This window comes from Copidosoma floridanum, unplaced genomic scaffold, assembly GCF_036245765.1.
Source record: "Copidosoma floridanum isolate Cflo_tuat_1 unplaced genomic scaffold, Cflo_Japanese_pri ptg000013l, whole genome shotgun sequence".
Classification (NCBI taxonomy): Eukaryota; Metazoa; Arthropoda; class Insecta; order Hymenoptera; family Encyrtidae; genus Copidosoma; species Copidosoma floridanum.
This window is the reverse complement of record NW_028321890.1, coordinates 37178865-37191182: the sequence shown is the minus strand read 5'-3', so window position 1 is coordinate 37191182 and position 12318 is coordinate 37178865. Positions and strand designations below refer to the sequence as shown.

Here is a 12318-nt window from a genome sequence, read left to right as displayed (position 1 = left end):
CAAAGAAATAGAGAAGACCGGGACAAAGTGAATCGTCAACCTAATAGCAACAAATAAATTATCCTCAATTCAATATAGTCTCTACGTTATTTGCGAAACATTCACGTGATAATTCATTTACCGCGATCTCGTCCATATCACAACGATCGTTTAAAATTTTTGTAAATATACACGCTACGAAAACCTATGAGTTACGCTTTAATTTATTTACACGTATACGTACTATTTACAAGAAAATTTTCGTCATTCCGCTTTAATAAAAATCATGCATCGAAATTAACTATACCAACTAGTTGGAAACTGCACGTATAGAAGCTCGATTTGTTCAGCCGCGATGATTGACATGTTATCTACTAATCGTTAATTTTTCACGACACGCTGATGCCGTCGAAAAGCTTCTTTGTAACATGTATTTAAGGAAATGAGAAGACACCGCTAGTGCGTTTTTTTCACTAGCGCCATCGATCCAAATCAACATAAGTATACACGAAATAAAATCTTAGATACAGTCGGAAATGATTTCCTCCTGTGATTGAAAACTTTTTTACACGCTCATGTAGAGCATACAGCCAAAATTATTTCCAACCGCAAGAGCGCAACGCCAGTCACTTACACAGAGCTATATTAAAAAAAAAAAAAAAAAAAAAAAATGAGTTTCAACAAAAAACATTGTTAGCTCGAATTGTGCGTAAAACGAGGGTAGGAAAAAAAGAGCAGCGTGTTACAATGAAAAAAAAAAAAAAAAAAAAAAAACTGGTATAAAATCGTAGCAATGTTTACCAAAATTACTAAATAGTTTTCATGATTATTTATTCGTCATTAATTATCCGCACAGCCAACGTTTAATATTGAACCCGCATTTCATTAAAAACGCGACAAGCATCACGTTCCCTCCGCAATTTAAACGCACGTACGTATACCTATACGGATCCAACGATAATTAAAAATTTTCCTACGACACGTACACCTATAGAGAAAAGTATCAAACTCTCGATCCAACATCGGGATACCCTATCGCATAAATTTACACGAGTACGGAGTTCGGAGAGCTGTATATTATTATAATGCAGTCCTATGTATATATGCACGTCCCTTGCGAGCAGCTGCACGTCGAACTATATCCAGCGAAGAGATGAAGGGGGAAGCAGTTTGCAACTCGCGTTCATCTAGCCATCCTCTCGGCGTCCTCGAGCTCCTCCTTGAGGCTCTTGCCCTGGGGTGGTCCCTCCTCCTCCTCCTCCTCGAGCGCTTGCTCGCGGTACTCCTCGCTCTCGCGGTGCACGAGGACGTGCACGACCGTGGCCTCGGATTGTTGCCTGAGCAGGGGTGGTCGGCCCCCGGGAGAGGTGCCCTCGGGGCTGGGCTCCGTCACGAGGATGCTCACAGCGTCGGGCTGGGCGTCGGTGGGTCGGAGGTGGGGCGGCTGGGGCGCGGGACGGCGTCTCAGGCTGCTGCAGCGGCGGGTGAAGGCTTCCTTGAGGTCGCGCTGCAGGACGTTCAGGGACAGGGCGGTGCCGCTTGGCCGGAGCGAGTGGCGCTTTTGCTGGTGTTGTTGGGGCGGGGGCGGCGCAGGCGGTGACGCCACGTCCTCGTCAGTTTCCACAGCGTCTTGCCGACCGAGTGTCGCGCCGGACGATCTGTTGCTGTTGTTGTGCCGGTTGGGGGGATACATCATGCGAACAACAAACGAGCGATGGATTAGTTTTGGCGTCTATCGGTAAGTATACCGATGATGGCTGATGGTGAAAAATAAAGTTTTTTTTGTTTTTTTTTTTTTTTGTTTCTGTTTTATCAAAGCAAGCCAGTGTGCACAAATTTTTAAAACAAGCCGATAAATCATGGAGTTGTGAACGAAGAGTGCTTTGTGGAGTTAAACGTAGCTTTACGAGCAGTTTGGCAAAAAATTTTCAGTCAGGACTCCCTCAAAATATATCATACTTTTTAGGATTGCGGGAAAACTTGTAAACATAAAAGCAGATGTGTTTTTTAAGAATATTTTAGGTACAAGATATTTTTGTTAATTTTACTCTCACCACTACCACTGTAACTTTGAATATTAGAGAAATTGTAAAAAATCGGATTTGACCAGATTTTGCAAATTCTTTTTCTCAAAAGCTTTTTGAAACACATGTTCATTTGAATTGGATAATATCTTTATGAATATTTTAATGTTTAACATGCCAATTATTTATAATTTTAAAGAAAGTTTTTTTTGTTTGTTTCAGTTAAACTCATAAAATAATTGACTTCATTAATGCTATCAGCCGAGCGAGTATAATAAAATGTAGTCATAGAAGAATTTGATGATCAACTGAACCAATGCTTCAGTAATTCAGGGAAAACTCAGGTTGTCAATCTCAAATATTCGTTTGACGGTACGTACCAGCATTTCTCAAATACCATAGCAATAAATGTTTATCGAGATCAAAAAGTTTCTTGTCTATAAGTACAATCTAACTATGTGTTCGCGCGGTGGGTGATCGAACATTTTTTTTAATTTTGGGAGTCTGTTACTGGATTTTTTGTGTAGTTGCTCATATAAATTCGAAAGAAAAATTATCCACTACAGTGTTACAAAAATTAATTTTTGTATGCCTTGTAGACTGTCTTTTTTACACAACTGCATTCGCAGTTGGCACATTAAGTAATAAATGAGAAAAATCATGGTCAAAGATCTTATAACATGACTTGACAAATCTTTTGAGCCATCTCAAAATGATTGAATATTTAAAAAATTAAGAAAAATGTTGACTACTTACTTTTGGTTATTGAAATGGATTTTATTCAGAAATTAAAAACATAAAACAAAGTGCTTAAGAATTATATTTCAAATAAACCAACTATGTTGAAGTGGAAGACCAAATCTTGACAAATTTCATTCAATTTCTGTAACTTTTACTCTCAAACCAATTCATATTAACTCAACAAATTTTATATCACCATTTCGCATAAGCCACTGGAAAGAGTTATAAATAATTTCACATAAAATCACGAAAAAATTGGACCAGTGCCTAAGGCGTACAAAAACTAAATTCTAATTTTCTTATTGCAGCGCATAACGAGTGATTATTCGGCAAAGTTGCTTTAAACTCTTATAAAAAAAATTAGCCGTATGCAGGTATGAATAAAATAATTAACCATGTTAATGCCAAGGTAGAAGTAAAGTCTATACTCTTAAGCGATAATTGTGAAGGTGCGGAGGTAGGTATAGGTTACTACTGCGGTAGGCAGGTCCTGGGACGAAGCGCCGGGTGACAAGTAGTTGCGGGCGGGCTACGCATAATAATTTCCTAGAAAAGCCGGGGTCCAGGGATCGCTTAATTAAACTATATGGGAAAACTTTTCTTGTCTTCTAAGGTCACTATGTTTAATACGTATGTAATGAAGTGGCTTAGCTCGCTATATTTTGTTAGGGAGAAGAAGAAGCAGCAGTTAATTTCTCGTGATATACCGAAAATTAACTTGGATCAAGTGTATAATTTCGTACATGATATACTTGATGAGAGTGACTTAACGCTTAAAATGTACTTAGTACTCGAGAGAAGCTACTGCTAATAGTATGATATATCGGGGCTATAAATATCAAAATCTCTCTCTAAATCAGTAAGATAAAATAAAACACCTGGTACGGATTTCTCCTCGTTTTTACCTATCATAGGGCTTAGATTGTCAGTCTTCTTTGGAGTCTGTTTGGTTCGGTTGTTGTAAAAGTAAAAGGAACACAGTTACCATTTCATTTAACATTGATATTATTTTGATGGAGTATAATAATGCTTGTTGATGCCTGAAATGAGCATGTGACGTATAGGTGTTCTCTATGAAAATATGATGTCCTCTACGATGATCTATACTTTTTAAAAAGTTTTGTCGTTTTCGACAAAAGTCATCGTTGGAACCGCGAAAAAATATGCGTCAACGCACGGCTGTGCCAATAATAAACAAGAAAAGTACGCCGTGCGCGACAATGAGAAATGAACTGGATATAGGATACATCATTATATGTGTAATCATATCGGGAGGAGGATGAGGTAGTAGCGGCTGTGAGGAGATGTATGGACCGTACATGATGATGTTGTAAAATAATGTGTGTACCGACCTGACGGTGACGTGGGAGTCGGAGCCAGAGCTGGAGGCGGCCGAAGGGTGTTCGGCCGTCGGCGAGGGACGGGAGACGGTGAGGGCGGGAGGCTGCAGGTCCTCGTGGGCTCCCGTGGCGCCGGAGAGCATCAGAAGCGGAAAATTCTGGAAGAAGAGTGCCGATGCGGTACCCAATTCACTGGCGTCACTGGCGTCACTGGCCCTCGAGGACTTGCGACTGCTGGCCCTGCTACCCCTGTGCACGTGCAGTAGGGCCGACAGTTTGCCGCCCCATCCACTACCGCCCCTACCGTCGCTGCCCACACCGCCGGGACTCGACGTTTGCGTCTGCGAGTCCACCTCCTGGGCTATGCGCTCCCGTTCACGCTTGTTCCTGCAAAACGAATCATTTATGTTTTTTTTTTTTTTTTTTTTTTTTTTTTCCATTGTTGACCATCGCTTCATTAATGGTCGTCCGTACGTTATGAACTCGCGGAACGATCGCTGGATGAGCCTGGCCGCCTTGTCCTGGCGCTTCCATATCCTCGTGGAAGACACGATCTCGAGTTCCTTGCGCGTCGGGAACTGCTTCTTAAACTTGACGTCCATCTGCTCCTGGAGCTTTTTAAAGTCCTCGGACTCCTCGACGTGGCCGAGCACGTGTTTCACCAGGGCGTGCAGTATGTCCAGGCAGTGTATCTTGTTGCCCCTCGCTATGGGAAGATTAAAGCTGACCAACGCGACCACGTTGGGCTTTGATATTCCCAGCGGCGGGTCAAGGCTCGCTATGAAGTCGCTCAGCTGCGAGAACCGTATGAACTGCGTCGCGTGTGGATCGTACCTTTCGAACCAAACAATGATTTTCATCAACATCATTTACTACACCACATTTCAATCAAAACGTGGTAGGAACAGCTTACTTTGACCAGCGGATGTAAAACATTTCCAAGTCGTCCTCGACGATGCCGATCTCCTCCTCCTGGTGCGCTTGATTGAAATTTTCGAGAATAATGGCAATGTACATGTTTATGACTATCATGTAGCTTATGATGATGAAGGAGGTGAAGTAGGTGATCGCCAGGAGCGGGGAGCCGCAGTCCCCGTTGATTTTGCGGCTCGTCGGCGTCGGATCGCAATCCGGGGGCTGGACCATCAGCGACTCGAGGACGTCGTTCCAGCCGGCCGAAGTCATCAGCCGGAACAGCAACTGCATGCTTCGACCGAAAGTCTCGAAATTCACCTGCAGTACCGGGACGATGTTGTTAAACAATTTTACATAGTGTGGATATGTTACTCTATTCGATGGATTACCATATCGTCGAGGGCGCCTTGCTTCCTCACGTGACCAAACACCGACATCCCGATTATGGCGTAGATGAACGTAATAAGAGCGAGGAGTGCCCCGATGTTAAACAAGGCAGGCAAGCTCACAACGAGAGCAAAGAGCAGCTTTCTTATTCCTGAAAAATAATAAGTAACATTGGTAAATAAATATATATATATATACAAATAAATAAAAAATAAAAAAAAGAACATACCTTTGGCGGCTTTTATTAGTCTGAGTATCCTTCCTATGCGAAAGACCCTGACGACTCTCAGAAGGGTCGGTGAGACCGGGAAGTCGATCATAATGTCCTCCATGACGATACCTAGGATCGAGGCGAGCACGAGCACAAAGTCGAATAGATTCCACGGTACGGTGAAGTAGTGGTAACGCAGCCCTATGATCTTGACGATGGCCTCGAGGCCAAACACCGTCGTAAAGAAGGCGTTCGACACCTCGAGGATGAAAAAGACGACGTGCGGCTGGCCGTAGTGCTCGATTCCCATCGTCACCATGTTCAGGAATATTAGGATGAAGATTACTATTTCGAACCTGGAATTATTTTGAAATTGAAAGCAAAATAAAAAAAAGAAAAAAAATAGCGTATAAATAAATCATCCGAGGTATAGTAATGGTAGTTTTTGGATAAGTACCTCCTCGAGTTGGACAGGTCGTAAAACATAGCGAGAACCTGGTTCATCGGACGTTTTATCACTTTTTGCGGCTTCTTCCGCCCTAACTTTTTCATGGCCGTGTAGTAGTGCTTCTGGCTCTCGGTCAGAAACATTTCTAGCACGCCACCCTCGTACTGAAATAATATGAAAAAAAAAGCTCGTAAATATGAGACGATGCGAGAGGGCTGTGAGTTAATGATGCAAAAACTTACTTTTTTCTTAAGCATGTTGAAGTTGTCGATGATAACTCCGATGAACAGATTCAAGGTAAAGAAGGACCCGCAGACGATGAAAATGACAAAGTAGATGTAAGCGGGAAGGTTGACTTCGCGTTGCGGTTGAAGGTCAACTCCGCGAGCATCGACGGCGTCTGCCATGACTTCCATCCACCCCTTGAAACGATACAATTATTCCATCATAAAACGCACAAAGTCACCAATTGACGCAATATAATAATGACATACCTCGAAGGTTGCGACTTGAAACAACGCCAAGTAGGCAACACCCACGTGGTCGAACGTTATTTTGCTGTTCTCCCAGGTGTAATTAAGCCTGTAGCAATCTTCCTTTGTGTCTACCACCTGCGTTTTTATTTTATAAGTATATGTACAAAAATTGCGGTGTCGCCAATTGGGAGGCTTTTACTCGAAACAGCCGTAAAATGGAATTATTTAAGATTAATAAATAATCTTTTGTAGCTCACTTTCGGCTGGCCATGTTTCATGAATAATTTTAAAACAAGGCTCTTTCGAGGAATCGTAAAATTGGCTTGGTTGTACGTGTATATTTTTAAAAGTGACTTACGGATACATCCAACATAACGCCGTCCTCGTCGAGGCATTTGAAAAATTTGCCGCCAAAAAACTGGACACCCATTATGGAAAAAATGAGCCAGAAGACTAGACAGACCAACAGGACGTTGAAGATCGAGGGAATGGCTTTGAGTAATGCTCCGACGACTATTCTCATGCCTTGCCACCGCGAAATCGCTCTCAGTGGCCTGGTATCAAGGTTATCATTGTCTCAATTATTTGGCATCAAATAAAAAAAAATATTTCAACGCGGTAATCAAAGGTTAAAATACCTCAATGCTCTGAGCGTCCTAAGGCTTCTTAATACTTTGAGATTCTCGTTTTCCTCTATCAAGAGACTAAATAAAGATACCTGCGAATTGAAATTCGCACGTTAGTATTTTTATTTCGATAAAAAAGCTACTATAGGCTACGCCTTCATGCCATCACCTCGATTGATATAAAAATACTACTGTTACTTTCGATAAAATGTATTTATATTTTCTCTTTGTGCAAAAATTTATTTTGGCATAACCAAAGGCTAATTCATGTATATGTATGTACTTATTGTAAAGAGGATAGCTGACTCTACGGTACCAATAAAATGCTTCCTAATTTTACTAATCTGCCAAAATATATATACAAGATAACTGCAAAACATGCTTTTAAACGACGGTGATTTTATCCTTAAAGAAAAATTCACAATTGTCTACTCTTTATATAATCACGAAAGATTGAAAACGACAAGACAAAAAGTACTGTAAGTAATGATTACAAAATGCTTCAAGATTTTAAAACACTAAACAAATATATTTATAGAAAAAGAAAGAAAGAAAAAAAAAAATGAATTCGTTCCATGTATCGTCGATTTCATAAGATGCACCTTCGTGATTTTACATAGAGTAAGAAATCCTATTGCGACAACCTAATTTAATTGTCGACATTTCTCGAAAAGCGTCACGTTAACGTGTGATCTGCTTAAAAAAATACTGCCGATGGGAAAAATGCCAACGATTAAACGGCTGTCGACAACAGGATTTCTCACCCCCGCTATCATGAAATGAAAATAGCCGTTACATGGTGTGTTGGGGCACTTTTTGGATTCATTGATGGGTACTAAAATTACAAGCAAGCAAGCGTTAGTAGCGGCACGCAAGAAAGCAATTTAACTATGTACATTTACAAAAAATCAATAAAATTTCATAGGTGTTGAAAAAACTTGCTGATGCCAGTATCGTGCGAAGCTCAGTACTTAAATGCTTATTTTTATTCATTTTATATTGATTGAATACTTATGTTTACGACGATAGGGGGTGAGTTATTTCGACGTACCTGTTTAGCCCTTATAATATGTATATAATCATACACACATAGACAAACGACGATATAATACACGCAGAACGACGTCTCATTTGCTACATTCAAAAGTGCTACCTAGTACAGTTACATGTTACACACTCATTCGATTTCAATTCAAAACTATAGGTTTTCTTGTCATTTAATTAGAAAAATAATGTCTATAAAAATAAGTATTGTTTAGTGTGATTGGAAAATAAACGAAAGGTTAATTTGAAAAAAAAAAAAAATTAAATTTTTAAGTTTTTTGTAAAAGCTGCACAATTTTTGTAAAAAAAAAAAAAAAAGTCTGTGCATTTTGAAAAACCCGTATAAAAACTAAATTTTCAACTTAAAACACATTCCAATCATAATCATACAGTTTTTTTAGAAACCATGTTTTTTCGACTTACGCGATCATCTTGTCCGTTTTAACGTTATAAAGTGTTTTTTTATATTATCCAACGTAAAAAGCTACAGGTGTAGGTCTGCTAGATTTTTTCGAAACAATAGTTGTGTGAAAACATCAAAAGAAATATAGTCATGCTGCGTATAGAAGTAGGTATTATATAGAAGTATTAGGTACTTGGTGTTTAACAAAACTAAACTGAACAGAGTCGGTGTTTTGCTTCAGGAAAGTAAAAAACCAAAAAAAAAAAAAAAAAAAGAAAAAACGACACACCCACACACATACCGACACATATTATGGTATACAACATTGTTCAAAGTCACATATAGGTACATTTATATATAAATCACGTACAGCTAAAAAAAAAAAAAAAAACGAAAAAGGGGTTTTGCGTGCGTGTACTCACAGCGACGATGATAAAATCCAGGATGGTCCAAAAAGTGGTGAAATATTTACAATAACCGAGGGCGAGCCACTTGAGGAGCATCTCGACGATGAAGAGCACGCAAAAGGCCAAATTGGCCCAGTAGAGGATGTTCTTGAGGTAAGGATTGTCGTCGAGGTAGATGTCCTCGAAGCAGAGAGTTATCGACGACGCGAATATCAGCACGAGGATGAGCCACTCGAACGCGGGCGTGTCGACGACCGAGAGCACGCTAGTCCTCACGCTAGTCCACTTTTTACCGATATCCGTATCGAGGCACTTGTTTATACAGCCGAGCTTCTCGTAGCAATGCTCGGGAAAGCAGTCCTGGGGCACCTTGGGCGCCCTGCGTCCCCCAAAACTCGGAAACGACTCCATGGGGTCGATGTACTTGCCCTGGCTGTCCCTCCGACCACCGACGGTCAGCTCGTCCACGTAACTGACGAGCGCGTGCCAGGGCCTCCTCTCCGTCTTCCTCGGCGCGTCCTCCAGCCCTGGTCTCGACGATGCCGCTGCCTCCTCGGCCTTGGCGCTCGCGTCCCTGAACACGCTCATCTCTATGGTCTCCTTGTCAACCTCATCCGTCTTGCCGGTGCTTTCGGTCGTCTCCTTGCGCTGCACCGTTTGCCGGTAAATCGGCTCGTACGTGAACACCGGCTGGCACATCGCGTCCTTGGGCAGAGCGCCGAGGACCGTCTCCTGGATGGCGTACTTTTCGTGCTTCGCCTTGTCCGAGGACTTGTCCATGACCTCGCGGACGATCTGCTCGAGCTTGGCGTTGTTGCTCTTGTCGTTGCCACCCGGGTCCTCCGAGTCGTTGCTCTTGAGCTTTGGGTACCGCTTTTTCCGCACTATGGACCTTATGCGATCGAAGGATTTGGCTAACTTTGATTCCTCACCGACTTCCTCCTTCTTCTGCTTGAGCTCCTCCGAGTTAAAACTGCGGGGATGAAGCGTGGGAAAGGTCAATCGTTTGTGGTAATCTATTTTTATTTATTTATTTTTTTTTTCTTTATTTACCTGTTAAGCAGCAAAGCGAGGAAGAGGTTGAGTACCATGAAGTTACCCATAACCAGCGCTGGCAGGAATATCGCGAAACAGGTCTCCGGGCCCTCGTCTCGTTCGGCTCGCATGCAGTCCCATAGCGGCTCGATCCATTCGCCGCACAAAATGCGAAAAATCATCATGAACGAATGGAAAAAGTCGTTAAAGTTCCATCTCGGCACCGGATCGGGCTCGAACTTTTCCAGGGTGTAATCCCGGCTGAACAGTTGCATGCCTATCACGGCGAAGATGTAAATGACGATGACGAGCACGAGGGTCAGGTTACCCAAGGCCCCGATGGTTGAGATGATGATGCTCAGCAGCACCTTCATCGTCGTCCACGACTGGGCAAGCTACAGAGAGTCACCGCATGCAATGATTTCCAGTTTTTTTTTTTTTTTTTTTTTTTTTTTTTTTTCAAGAGGTGTAGGTGCATATACCTTGAGGACCCTAAGCAGCCGTAGGCCGCGAATGACCGATAGTCCGTCGACGAGCTCGAAAACGAGATCGACCAGCGACGCGGACATGACGAGCAAATCAAAGACGTTCCAGCCGTTGTTAAAGAAATCCTTGCTCAGGGCCATCAGCTTGAGGAAGCACTCGAATGTGAAGATACTCGTGAAGACTCGATTCGCGATAGTACAGGACTGCCGCAACGACTCGCTCATACCGTGATGCTCGACGGCCAGGAAAAACGTGTTCAGCACTATGCACAGGGTTATGAACAGCTCGAACAGCGGATCCCGCACAACCTGTCCATCGCAACGGTGTTATTTATTGCCCTTTTTTTTTTTCTCCTCTCGCAACAATTAATACATGTAAATGTGTATACCTTGTACAAGCAGTTCTGAAAGCGCAGCCATCCCTCGTAATCGGCGCAGCACTGTATGCACCGGTCGCAGTTCCGGTCCGGCAGATCATCTGTACCAAAGTCACAAAATGTTGGCAACAATCATCATCAAACCGATCAATCCCTATATTGTATACCGTACCTAAAACGACAATGTGCGAGAGGTACTCGGGGGGCAGCGAGTAGAGCTTCTTCTTGTTCTTGATGCCGTTGCACCTGAGAACGCGGATCTCCCGGCTGCTCGTCCTCACGGAAATGGCAACGGGGCCGGGGTACTCCTGGGCCCGCGTGTCCGGCTGCTGGAGCTTTTTGCGCTTGTCGAGGTGGTGGCGCTCCTGGAGCCGGTGCTCGCGATGGTGTTGATCGCGGCGCTCGTGCTCCTCGGCCGAGGTCACGTCTTCGCCGTCGTGGTCGTCGACGACGCCCGAGTCGTCCATCGAGGACTGTTGGTTGCTGTTGTTGCTCGCCTGCCGCGACTGCAACATGTTGCGAGGGGCCAGCCGGTGGACGACGTTGCTCTCGGGGGCCGCTTGCCTCTGGGGCCCTCCTCCTTGCTGTTGTCGTTGCTCGGTAGCTGCCACGTGCTGCTGGTGCTGGTTCTGCAGTGTCGACTGCTGGAGGGGCAGGTGGGACGGCCGGGCGCCCGAGTGCCGCGGACTCGGCGTTGGACTGGGCGTCACGGACCTGTTTCGCGGTCGACATTTTTTTTTTTTTTTTCATCTTCGCTTTGGCCAAGGTGCCATTTTTATATATCACTTTAGTCGTGCCATGTGGGATATTTTTATCGAAGCGAAAAGCAAAACCACCTCCCTTGTGAGTATACCGCTGTCAAGTTAATTAGATATCGATCAGAGGAGGGTTTTGGCTTTCGCGTTGAAATGTGGGGTTTCAAAATTGATGCATTAATTATATGCCAATGTAATTACCATCGGCCGCTTGGGATATTTTTAACTTGCACTAGGTGCCACCTGAACTGAGTTTATTTTTGTTTTCTCGCGGAATTGCATTGCCATTATATTTCGTATGGAAGACGGTATCTAATTTTGATTAACCTCGAGAGAATATTCGCGAAGAAAGATTTAAATTTGGCAAAGATTTTTTAAAAATTGGCTCTTGAATAATATCCATCCGGTATTTCTTATAGTATTCAATCTATTATTGGGACTTTCAATAACTTTTGTAAATATTATTTAAAAAATTTTTTGATGCTTGGGAATTAAAAAGTTACAAGCCAATTTTTGGGCACTTCATTTTTGAAAGTGTTTGATTGTTATCTGTAAAAGATTTGAAAAGCTTGTGCCAAACTTGAATCTTTTTCAGGTAAAAACTTGCCTCTTCGAAGACTTAACGAGACCACGAAAATAATTCCTCTCGAACCCGAGTGATTACT

At 42.8% G+C, this 12318-nt stretch overlaps 1 protein-coding gene across 1 annotated transcript in view; it reads right to left on the bottom strand.

Moving 5' to 3' along the window:
• Window positions 1-1156: 1156 nt before the first annotated feature.
• LOC106642295 (sodium channel protein 60E) overlaps window positions 1157-12318 on the bottom strand; it is a 70060-nt gene continuing 58898 nt past the window's right edge. The window contains exons 10-25 of the mRNA XM_089590860.1: window positions 11071-11612; window positions 10911-10999; window positions 10519-10830; window positions 10055-10431; window positions 9017-9974; window positions 7160-7239; window positions 6880-7075; window positions 6540-6656; window positions 6288-6467; window positions 6055-6209; window positions 5616-5953; window positions 5389-5537; window positions 4998-5317; window positions 4559-4918; window positions 4097-4471; window positions 1157-1637 (exon numbers count right to left, since the gene is read on the bottom strand). Coding sequence (XP_089446986.1) covers window positions 1163-1637; window positions 4097-4471; window positions 4559-4918; window positions 4998-5317; window positions 5389-5537; window positions 5616-5953; window positions 6055-6209; window positions 6288-6467; window positions 6540-6656; window positions 6880-7075; window positions 7160-7239; window positions 9017-9974; window positions 10055-10431; window positions 10519-10830; window positions 10911-10999; window positions 11071-11612 — 5023 coding nt within the window. The 3' untranslated portion in view covers window positions 1157-1162. The remainder of the gene's footprint in view (window positions 1638-4096; window positions 4472-4558; window positions 4919-4997; window positions 5318-5388; window positions 5538-5615; window positions 5954-6054; window positions 6210-6287; window positions 6468-6539; window positions 6657-6879; window positions 7076-7159; window positions 7240-9016; window positions 9975-10054; window positions 10432-10518; window positions 10831-10910; window positions 11000-11070; window positions 11613-12318) is intronic.